Raw genomic sequence first — 12215 nt, forward strand, 5'->3', positions numbered from 1 at the left:
TTGCAACAGCCAACACATTATTGTTTAATAATAACACAGTATAGGATACACTATTTTTACATTAGTCACCCATAACTTAAAATAATGGACATAAATAAATTTTAACGTTTTTTAAAAATATGTACATGATGCATATACTATAAGCAATTGTTCAGCTATTAGAGTCAGATGAATCATAATCCAGAGCAACCAAAGAAGGTGCATTATCCATGGAATTTTTTGAACTTTGGGAAACATTGGTAGATGATAGTTCATTCTGCGAGATTTTGCTTTTGACAGTGATCCCCAACTCAGTTTTTTTTAAAGGTTTCAGCAGAGATTGTACTTTTGCTTCTCGGATTAAATTTGATAAGCCATACGCTTCTTTAGATTGTGGAAAAATTGGACTTGAAATCATTTCCGTTCTTCTCAATTTCTGTCTTTCTTCAAGAGCTAAAGAAAGAACAAACAAAATATGAAGACTGGAGTTACTATTATTGTTTGGTTTATCATAAACTATTAAAACATAAAAATACATTTTGTCTCTTAATGCTTTTAAATTTACATGACTGAAGGTCAGTTTTACATAGAAGGTTACGCTGAAGGTTACGTGAATAACTCACAGCAATTTTAAGTGGTTTGTAAAGTGAAACCCCAGTCCATTCTACCTGTGTCTTTTGTTTTGGTGTTTGTATTGTCTTGTTTTAATGGTCCTGTCACAAACGCTATTCCTATAATGTTTATAATACCACTCTAGATCATTTTTGAAACTAGCAGATTCCCCCACCAAAAATTCTATCAATATTATTTCACTTAAAAATACTCATAATTCTAATTATGGAGAAGAAAAGGAGGATACATAAGCGTTTGGGATGAATACCTGAAACATCAGGTTTTATTGATGAAAATGTTGAAACCAATGATGTCACTGGTTCAATAAATGGTTTCAAAGTTTGAAGAATTATAAAGTAATACTGATAAAAACAGTGAAACAAAACAACAACCAGTGTCAAGATTTGTGGGAGGCCTCAAAACATCTTAAACATTGAGGAACTTTTAGTATTCACCTGAACTTACAGAAAATTAACAGCTATCTGTTACAATTGTTGGATATTTATTGTTTGTGCTAAAAAGAAAAAGAATGTGTGTTAAAATCAAAAGTTTTAAATATTTTATAATTCACTTTTTTATTCAACTTTCTTTTGTATTCAGAATTTCTCCAAGCGCAGCACAAATATTAAGAAACATCTAATTAATTACGTTAAAACTGTGATGTGTGAACTCCTGAATAATTTGAAAATGTAACTTATCATATTGAAATAAGCTCTTTGTATGAATTTAAGGGTTCCATTCAATGCAGTAAAAACTCAATAGTAATTTATGTTACGGAACCATATGAACAATATTTAAGTTTTATATCCATAAAAATTATAATTAGTAAAAAAGTAAATTGTGCAAACATTCACTATGTGAAGGAAGTGATCACACATTTGCTTGATTCAACAAGAATAATAAAAATAAAGGTAACATTAAACGATGGGGTGCTTCGCACCAAACAATGACACCTAACAGCAAGTAGACACAGGACAGGTTCATGTACTAAAGTTCAATATTTGCCAGAGGAAATTTTAAAATTTTAGCCAGAGGAAAAATATTAATTTTACTATCACTTTAATTCTAGTGCCATTGTTGATGGGAGAAGAAACAATTTATGTACTTATCATATTGATAATTATAGTCAAGGTAGTCAGTATTGATAATGATAGTACAGGGATTAAATTTTAAATAAACTCACTTTGCAAAGGTGTAAATTTCAACAGGCTTGCTAACTTTCTGTCTTCATCTGTCTCAGGCAAAAGTTTGATTTCTAAAGAGGACTTCTGTCTAATAGCATTGTCTTTTGCATCAGTGTTCATTTGCTCCTTTTTACGTTCCTTAAATGTAAGAAATATAAATATTCTTAATTCAAGTTCAAGAATAGGATAAAGAACTTTATAAAATTGTTTGACAAGAAATAAACTCAATTATTATCTATCTGAAATCCATAGACGCATGGTTACACAGAAAACAAATTATAAAGGATAAGAAGAAAAAAAAACATGGTTCTTTACTCTAACTTAAAACTTTATATTGTTAATCTCAGGAACCTAATTGAACTCTGAGAAAATTTTAAAATAGTAAAATTATAGGTGTTTAAGTAAAATGAAATTATGTTACAATGCTAAATGTTGCACTATGAATAATCAAAATAATCTGACAACAAATAATATTTAAATGACAAATATTTTAGATTTCAAAAATCAAAAGGTATAGGAAACTTAACGTTAATGTGATATGAGAAATATAGTTATAGTACAAGAAGTTCAATATTTTTCATAGTAATTGCCTGAGTGTTTTACTTTAAATAGTCCATTCCTGTAAATCTTTTTATTTTAAATATATTTTACAACTTATATTATAAATATTTTTCGTATATAAAAGTAAGATGTTTTTTATTCTTACTGAAAGTAACTAGAAATATTTGTCATTTGAATATTAGCTATTGCTGGGTAGTTTTGGCAAAGAATAAAAAATAATGCTTAAATATTTATCAATTCAAGAATCCATTAAATCAAATTATAGTAAATGTAGCTTGTTTTGAAGCATTGACTTACATAAAATAAGAAGTTACATATAAAAATGTTTTCTAAGAAGTTATGCATTCATTTTAATTATAATCTGAATTCCCCCCTCCAACAATTAAACAAATTATGAGTCTTATGTGCCTAAAAATCAAAATATTTTTTTTTTAAACTTTTCTCAAAACTTAATTCTTCACACATTTAAATAACAAACAAATAACACTGATGAATAAAATTGATCAGTTTATGCAGCAATTTAAAACAAATATAGTAATTAAAATGATATATTTTAATACTTAAGTTAACCAAAAGGTCAACTTATAACATAATTTAACATAGTTGTGAAAAGAAATACCCTAAATTGTTGGCGGAGTGCTTTGTTCAAAAGATAATCATCCTTCCATTTTTCTTTATATTCCTCAAGTTCTGAAATGGTTGGTGCAACACTTTTTTGCTTTTCTTTATCTTTCACGCCATGTTCCAAGGAAAACATGCTATCTGTCATTAACTTTTTACTCACATCCTTATCTAGAAGACAGAATATGATAGTTAATAAGCATTAAAAAAGGTTCAATGATAAAAGAAGAAATATTACATTAAATGTTTACAACCTTCAGGAACAATTTGTTCATTTTGAGTAGGATCCCATCTTCTTTCTTGGCGTCTAGCTCCTTCTAATATCACATAATCCAAGTTCTAAAAAAGATAGAATAATTGTAATATTTTTTAAAATAAATAATTTAATAGAAAGTTTCTTAATCTGTTACTTGAAGTAACCTACTTTAACGCATGGAATAAACTGAATAATGTAGATTCATGACTAAAATTAATTACTAAAAAAGTTAGAGACAAAAACTTTCTAAAAAAAAAATAATAACTTCATTAAATGTGCTATGCTAAATTTGAGCTAGAATCTACAGGGAATTAAGAACAAAGAAGGAGTGCTAAGCAGTTTTTAACATACATTCTCAGAAAATATGAAAAAAAAAAAAAAAAAAAACTACAAATTTTCAGAATAGTTAATTTTTTTAAAAAAAAGAGTGATATAAAATAGTTAAACCTATTTTTAAAGAAACTTACTTGAGGATCTGTTTGAATTTCAAAATGATTAGGGCACAGATGACATTTCATCCTAAACTTATAAATCGGTGTAGAATAGTACATCCCAACTTTAGTTTTTTCAGCATTATACCGTACACCCATTCCAATGTGATTCTCACAGCCATTGCACCAAATATTGTAAGGCATTTCAAACCTGAGAGAAACATTAAAAAAATATTTTTATTTATTCTTAATTTTCAGTTAATTAATTAAAGTAATGAAATTAATTAAAGAATTAGAATAGAAAATTAATTAAAGAAATGAAAATTAAAAAAAGTTGCAAAATTGTAGATTTAATTATCTTTGATAATATTTTTATTTAAGCATAACTTATGGTAGTTTAGAAAATGCATCAAGTTATATCAAAACACCACAAGAATAATTTAAAAACCAAATAATTTAAATATTAATTATCATATGATATTTTTAATATGTTAGGTTTTTTAAAAAAAAATTATTTGTTCCTATGGTATGAACATAAATATGAAATGCTATCTTAAAAATATGAAAGAATAAAAAAAAGGAGAATGAGTTTGAGAAACAATTAAGAAGAGTATTTTATGTACAGTCTTAACTAACGTTATTTTTGTTTAAATGCAGCTTTATGAGTGGAAAAGTATATCAAATACAATAGTACATCATTTATAGAATTTTATTGAAACTTTTAACAAGAGTATTGATACATCACAGTGTATTCATTGCAGAAAAAAAATGGGAGAGAATTTCTCACCCTTTCTCAAAAACAGGGTGAGATTTCAAAAAGTTAAGTGAGATTTCTAAAAATTAAAAAAACACGAATCGACTGGGAAAAAAATGATTTCTTTAATTATAATACATCTTTCACATCTTCTAATTGAATATTTTTGCTGCATCATCATATGGAAAATGTTCTATATCTACTTTTTCATCGGCTATTACATTTATTTGGCTGAAAAATATCCGCATTTGTTTCGGTTTGACCGTTTCTACCGACATTCGTTTCATTTTCATTTGTGCATTACAGAGTAGAAGATGTCGCCTTAACAAGGTATTTGTCCATCTTACATTCATGCACAAAAAATGCAAACGTCTTACATGAAGAAACCTTATCTACGGTGAACACGTGGTTGCAGAGAAATGTGTTCTGAACGGGGTTCCGTGGTTCAGGGGGGGGGGTTCTGCTGTTCGCACCGATTCTGAACAATACTGATAAATAGGGAAGCTAGATAACAAGAACCGATGTTCAAAATAATGAAAGATCAAGAAAGAAAAGTGAAGCGGATTTTATTCAAAATGGCAAAAGACGAATTTTTTTCCAAAATCCGTGCATTTTGAAATTGATTAATAGAGTGTGCGAACTTCTCGCGTTAATCATTTTTTATTGCGAGAAAAGAAAAATATATGCGAGATTCTCGTGTTCTCGCGCTGTAGTGAAAACACTGCATCACTAATAGATCAAGAGGCCAGAAAATATAGCATTTAAAAAGTGTTTCAACTATTTTGGTATAATAGACTATTTGTAACATAAAATTTCAATTAAATAAGATTGATAAAACCATCATAAATAAAAAAAGAATTAGGTAGCAAAACTGACAGAAGAAACCTTAGTTTGATTGACAAATTAGACTAATCCTCTAATAAGCAACATTGAAAATTCAAAATTGCTGGAGCCTGATTTCAATCCTTATTAATCAATATATTTAAAGTTTTATATAATTATTTTTACATATTTTAAAAAGTATGTGATAAAATATTTTGGGCAAAACAGTTATTTTTAAGCATTATCAGAAATGTATTAAAAAAAGAAAGGAAAATTATATACAAAAAAAAAAAGAAGAAAAAAAAGAGGAAAATCATGAATTTGAGGAAATCTTTAATGTCTGAATATTAAAGGTATTGTGTTACTGAACAAATTAACTTGGCATCAAATCTTAAAAATCCTTCTAATAGACTAACAACTTTTGCCAGTTTTAGGAGTAACACTTTAACATGCTCAAAGATTACGAATTTTAAGTTTTGTCACTTAGCATTATTTAAATAAGTATTTTCCAGTACCTTCCCTACTTCGATAAATAAAAGAAATATAATAATAAATAAGCCTGTTTTTAGTTTACAGTCTATGAGTCAAATGATCAGTTACAGAAGAATGCTTAAAGTAAAAATCTTATAATCATGGTAAAACCAAACACATTTATGAAAATGAAACAAAATATTTCTCATTTTTTGATTTCCCTGAGAACATTTGAAAACTAAGCAACTTTTTGGAATCAAGTTGAAAGTATACCTAATGATAAGAATGCCCAGGTGCAATTTTCGAGCTCTTTCACGTAAGGCATGTGTCCCCCGAAATTTGTTGATGGATCCTTTAGAGGGTGTCCAGTCTGGTGGATAATATTTATTAACTGCTTTTCGTTCAGCCTATGAAAAAACTTGAAATTAATAACAGTTCAAAAATTAATTACAGATCAACCTCTATTTAAATAGCTAAAACAACTAACAACTTTATTAACAAAATGTATCAATACAACATATTTCAGTACAATAGAAATTGAAATAGGAAATTTTTATTATATAATATAAATTTGTGATTTCATCAAAATAATTTAAACATTTTACATTCTTCAGCACAAAATGAAGTATTAGAGATGACTGGAGTTCAATCCTCAGTGGAATAGAGGTGGAGCCAGCTTGTCTGGAAAATAAAGGCCGCTTGTGCACAATGCTGATCACATTTCCACAAATAGGCTGTTAAACACAAAATTGTGAATTCTTAACTTCCACAACTACCTAGGCTATGACTTCCAGTTTTGTTGCGAGAACGCCTTGTTTTACTTTAATTTTACTAAGTTTAAAGTTTTTGAAGATTTGATTGTAGAAGTAGAGAAATTTTCTTATAAAAATAGACAATTTATAATTCTTTACATTCTTTTTAGTTTTGCGATTTTTTAAAGCAAAGTTCTGATTCAGAGATATCAGACTAATTTAAACATTTGTATGATTGGTAAGGAAAATTAAGGTACTTTTTCCTATTCCACTACAAAAGTCATTAAATTTTTCTTTAATCGTTTAGTTTTAAAAATAATTAGTAAATGTCTGAACTTTTTCTTGGAATACAAGACTGTAAAAGAGACCAGATATTATTTGACAAGAAATATTTTAAGGGATACAAGTGATTATAATGACAGATTCAAAGATTGTAATAATTAAGGGTATACTTATTCCTTCAATATTTATTGAGAAGAATTTAATAGAATAATTTCGTTTTTTTTAATGCTTCATTAATTTTAGCATACAATTTTGAAATTGCATATTATGATATCAATACAAATGTAGTAAAGAATCGCATAAACCAAAAAAAATTGCATTCAACATGTAAAAGTATCTCTATTTATACACATATCAATTCTTGTTTTAACTATAATCTATTTCTTAAAAGTCGTTATTAAAAATAAATAAGTTAAAATTAATGAAATATTTTTTGTCGATTTTTGTCTCAAATTCAAATATAAAATTATAGAGCAAAGGCATAAATAGAAACTATCTACACTTTTCTTTCAAAGTCAACACATTTTTTCGTTCGTGAAGAACTGTGATAAAAATAAACTAATGGAAGTGTTTATTATTCTAATGTAAGAAACACAAAATAATATAATTCAGTCATACATTTAAGTGTCATTTGGTCAATGATGTTTATAATCATTATTATTTTTTAAAACATTGAGTAACATTAATAAAAAGTAAAATATTTTATGCTCTATGAATATCATATTTATTTGATGCAAGCTGGATTTATCTAGATTCTAAACTTTATGCACTTGTATTTTTATTTATTAATTTACACTGATAAAATAAAACAAACTGCTTGTTATTCTGATTATGAATAATTATAACAAAAATAGCTTTTTATAATTTTTTTTACATTTAATCATTTTTGTTGTTGATATTAATGTACAGTAGAGTCTCGTAAGTTCGAGTCTCAGAAGTCCGAGGTTCCGCTAAATTCGAGGTGCCAAATTTTCCCCCTAGCAACCAAAAGCGTGGCAAAGGTACTCCTATAAGTAGCCCTATCCTTCAGGAAAAAGCTGCGTTTTTCAGAAATCAGTTCAAAGAAGGAGAAGAAGATTTCGCAGCAAGCGTTGGTTGGTTAGACCGTTGGAAAAAACGATATGGTGTACGTCAACTAAATATTTGCAGTGAAATACTCTCGGCAGATACGTCAGCTGTGCAGGCATTTCAAAAACGGATTGAAGACATTATATTGACGGAAAAGCTCACACCTGACCAGTTATATAACTGTGACGAAACAGGTTTGAACTTTAAGATGTTGCCCTCAAAATCCCTTGCTTCAAAAGAGGAAAATTCAGCTCCAGGTCACAAAAAACGGAAGGAACGATTAACCATTTTAGCATGCGCCAATGCATCTGGAAATCATAAAATGAAACTGACTGTGATTGGGAAATCTGCCAAACCTAGAGCCTTAAAAAACATCACTAAAGAAGCCTTACCAGTACATTACCCAAATCAGAAAAGTGCATGGATGAATCGAGAAATTTTCAAACAATGGTTTTCAGAACATTTTGTTCCAGAAACACGGAAGGCATTGAGAAAAAAAAATTTGCCTTGCAAAGCAATTTTGTTTTTAGATAACGCTCCATCTCATCCCTTAAAACATGTAGAACAGCAAACTGAAGCCACCCCTGCAGATGTTTTGCTTTTGAAGCGTTGGCTGACTATCGCATCAACAAAGAGAAGTAATATACTGAAGCAACAAAAAATTGACAATTTTTTTAAATTGTAAAGAATCTTTTACGTCATTATACTAAAGAATAAAGGATTTTAAGGTAATATGATCATTTTATTTAATTTCATTTGTAGTAATTAAAAATTTTCTTTTTCGGAAAATCCGAGTTTTCAGTAATCCGAGGTAGTGTCAGCCCCAATTACCTCGGATTTTCGAGACTCTACTGTATATGTAAATATGAATATGACATTGCTCAAATATTATTTATTCATTTTAAGAGAACGATTTTATTTTAATTCACACTACTTAAAATCTCATGGAAAACATAGCAAATTACATATATTTTATATATTAACTTTTGAAAAAAAAATAATAACATTAACAGTTACTCAGATACAAACAACAAAGCTGTTTGCTTATTATTTTTATAAATAAAATGTCAGTAATAACTGTGAACAAAAATGAAAAAAAAAAAAGATTACCATTTTTGATTATTTAAGGAGAAGCACAACAGCGATGAACCTTATTTCATTTGCTGAAAAATAAATAAACATGGGAATGATTACATGCAATAAGAAAAATTAAATTTTCAAGGACTTAATTTAATTTTGTATCATCTTAATAAATAAACTTTTGTTGATTACATAGATTTAAATTTTATTCATTTCAAAATCAATTATTTCATAGTAAGTACTACCCACTTTATTGCTAAGATGAGAGCTCATTGAACTGATTTTTTAATTTTTAAAACAAATTGTAAAATTAGCTTCATTTAAAAAAAAATATGATTAAAGAGCAATATTGGCTAATTTCTAATTTGCCTAGAATCATAAAAGTTCTAATAAGCTGTAGGCAACAAATGCACAATGGGTGTATGTAAGTGCTCTGACAGGCATCCAGAATATCTGATGGTACATGGTTCCTAACTTTAGGTAACACATTTTTGTATTAAGCTTGGAAAACACTGTAACATGTATTTTTTTAAAATTGATTAAAAACAGAGTTATTTTTAATAAATAACTATAGCAATAAGACTTTGTAACAGGCAATATTTTATTACTCTGAATGCTTTAATAATACTTTAAAACAAACAGCAGCTTTTCAATGAAAAATTGATTTTTTTTTTATCTATTACACATAAAGAAATTAACATCATTGCTTACATCAAAACAAAAAAAAAAGGTTGTATATACAGAAATGATCAGTCATTTGTCAAAAAAAAACCTTCAATAGCAAATTTGAAAAAAAGCTACTGTACTAAAAAAGAGCATTAAAAACCTTATATATTTTAGAAGAAAAAAAAACACTAGTTCTAAGAAAATAAATCAGAAGTGAAAATTATCTGTAGTTTGTTTCGTGTTTGCGTTAATGAAAACGTATGGTCATTTATAACGCATGGTATTATGGTCATCTGCTCAGGAAGTTTGCTTCCATATTTCTGACTTAATTTAAGATTAATATTATAATAAGTTACTTCAATAACTATTGCTAGTTATTGATGCTTTGAAAAATGAAAAAGATGTTGCAATAAAATATTTTATTTTTATTTTTAAAGGAGACAAAAAGTGAAACTTTCTTCCAGGCAAGGAGGTTTTTATTTTGGGGATATTTTAGGAAATGTAAAAAATATTAATGCATCAAAATAAATAAAATGAAAACAAGTAAAAACCTACGATTTCATATTATGGTAAAAATTTAAAGAAATACAACGTAATCTGTAACAAATTGTAAATAAATCAAATAATGATAGTTGCTGATTGAACTGATGGATTGATTGCATCTTTTTCAAAAGAACTTAATTTCATTTTGAAAGCACTAAAGTTTATCGCTTAACCTAACTATATTGTTGCAAATTGGCCAGCCAATAAAAAGGCTCAAAAAGAGCAGAAGGCGTGTTCAGAACGAAAAAGTGGAACATCACGAACGCAAAAATTTCTTTTTGTTAACGTTTGCAACACCGCATGTGTTGTTTAGGAAAATCATAAATATTTATTCGACTGTAGTTTATTTACAATTAAATAAAAATGCCTAAAAAGAAATCGAAGCCAACAAAGAAAGACACCGATCAAAATTCAAAAGCCAGTTCCAAGGATAATGATATTGATGACGACTTCGAACAATTAGATCTAAATAACGATGACACATTAGATGATGGTATATAATCCACTCATTATTAAGCTTTTTTTATTGTTTATTCTTTATAACTTTGTATATCCGTGTACTTTTATTACTAGTAAAACTTGTGTATTTGATAAATCATTAAAAATTCTTTAAAAAAATTACGTAAAAACATATCAACGATGTTAACAAATTTTTTTCATCTGTATGTTACACTAAATAACGACTTATACAAGGTAAAAAATGTATTTTTTAAATAATTGACTGTCCGAAGTTTTAAAAAATTCGTTTTCTTTAATTTTACCTGTAAGTATGTAAAAGATCAATGATTCGTAACCTAAATAGATTGGTGACACCAAATTTCATTGTTTAAATTGTGAATTGCAATCTATTTTATTAAGGTAAAAATAAATAAATAGCTCTCACTGTTAAGTGTAATTTAATGATAAAATTTGGTCTAAGCTATTTAAAGTAATGTTTCAATGGCTTTTAATGTAGTAAAAATGTTCACATTGCTTAGTAGAAAAGTTGTCAGAGTGCCAAACACTCATTTTGCATACAACATTTATTTATTTCGTATAGGAGTTTCCATATTAAATACCTACTTCAAAAGAGTCAGCTAATTTTGACAACAACCAGACAGTGGCAAATAATAAACTAAAAGAAAATATTACAGAAAGAGTGAATTCTAAAAGTATTACTCATTGTCTCCCCTGGCAAATCACTGTGCATTTTATTTAGATTTTATCCAAGTGTAGAAGATTTTTGGCTTTGGTAATTAGCTTTAACAGGTACTGTTGTAGAAATGCCACTATTTTGGGCAATGAAAATTCACTGATTTGGTTAATTATAGCGTTTTTCAGTAAAATTATAATTGTTTTTGAAAGCAATATTTTTTTATTGCTGGTAATATAGCTTATGAATGAGTACTTGAGTGGCACAATTATTTTAAAGTACCCAAAGACATTTTTTAGATTCAGCAGGCTATTTGACACATTTAAAAGTTCTAAATTTCTTTTTAATTAAGTGTTATTAGTAATAGAAACTGACAAAACAATTGTTAAATTTTTTTGTGTGTTGTTGGTAGCCAAAACCCCGCAACAGGGCAGTGGGCCAGATTAATTTTCATTAAGTTTTCTTTTCATGCAAATCATATCATACAAATAGAGATGTTGACTAGTTTAAATCAACTTGTCTTTGTTATCGCCATTTTAACTTTAAGTAAGTGTGGTTTTATAGAATCAAGCTTTATAACAAAACTTCCATCTACCATTGTGGATTGTTATAACTGACCTTTACTATATTTAGGGTAAAGAAACCTGTTATGACGCAGCAGGAGAGGAAAAATTTATCTAAAATTCAACTTTTATAGGAAATTTCAGATTTATTGATTTATCTTATATTTTTATAAATTACAGTATATATATGTCTATATATATATATATTTAATTTAGGTGATGGAGATGTTATTCCTTCTTCAAAAGATAAAAAGAAGTCAAAATCAAAAACTTCGAAGAAAAAAACTCCTGAAGTCGTGAAAAGTCCTGTTTCCAATAATCAAAGTGATGATGAGGAAAATTTAGACAGTGATGTTGAAGAAACTGGCTCTCAATCTAGTCAGGATGCTGATTCTCAAAAAGGTTACTAGTTTTACAGAAATTTCTATATTTTTTTAA

At 27.7% G+C, this 12215-nt stretch overlaps 2 protein-coding genes across 2 annotated transcripts in view; one reads left to right on the top strand and one right to left on the bottom strand.

Moving 5' to 3' along the window:
• LOC107452133 (coiled-coil domain-containing protein 130 homolog) lies at positions 1-10257 on the bottom strand. Its single transcript, XM_043039149.2, has 8 exons — positions 10095-10257; positions 8904-8956; positions 5965-6098; positions 3681-3855; positions 3212-3296; positions 2956-3128; positions 1775-1913; positions 1-432 (listed from the first exon to the last, which is right to left on the bottom strand). Exons 2-8 carry the CDS (start codon positions 8904-8906, stop codon positions 152-154), a joined length of 990 nt encoding a protein of 329 aa, XP_042895083.1. The 5' UTR covers positions 8907-8956; positions 10095-10257; the 3' UTR covers positions 1-151.
• Positions 9800-12215, top strand: part of LOC107452141 (ATP-binding cassette sub-family F member 1) — a 25941-nt gene continuing 23525 nt past the window's right edge. The window contains exons 1-2 of the mRNA XM_016068453.3: positions 9800-10575; positions 11994-12179. Of these exons, the coding sequence (XP_015923939.1) occupies positions 10446-10575; positions 11994-12179 (316 nt within the window). The 5' untranslated portion in view covers positions 9800-10445. The remainder of the gene's footprint in view (positions 10576-11993; positions 12180-12215) is intronic.

The sequence above is a fragment of the Parasteatoda tepidariorum genome, chromosome 4 (assembly GCF_043381705.1).
Source record: "Parasteatoda tepidariorum isolate YZ-2023 chromosome 4, CAS_Ptep_4.0, whole genome shotgun sequence".
In the NCBI taxonomy this organism is placed as follows: Eukaryota; Metazoa; Arthropoda; class Arachnida; order Araneae; family Theridiidae; genus Parasteatoda; species Parasteatoda tepidariorum.

What these genes read in the sequence shown, in the direction of transcription:
- LOC107452133 (XM_043039149.2), bottom strand. An exon ending in CTGGGCATTCTTATCATTAG is followed by an intron (nt 3,856 to 5,964) that starts GTATACTTTCAA and finishes TGTTTCTCTCAG; the next exon opens with GTTTGAAATGCCTTACAATA. An exon ending in GAAATTTACACCTTTGCAAA is followed by an intron (nt 433 to 1,774) that starts GTGAGTTTATTT and finishes TTCTTTCTTTAG; the next exon opens with CTCTTGAAGAAAGACAGAAA.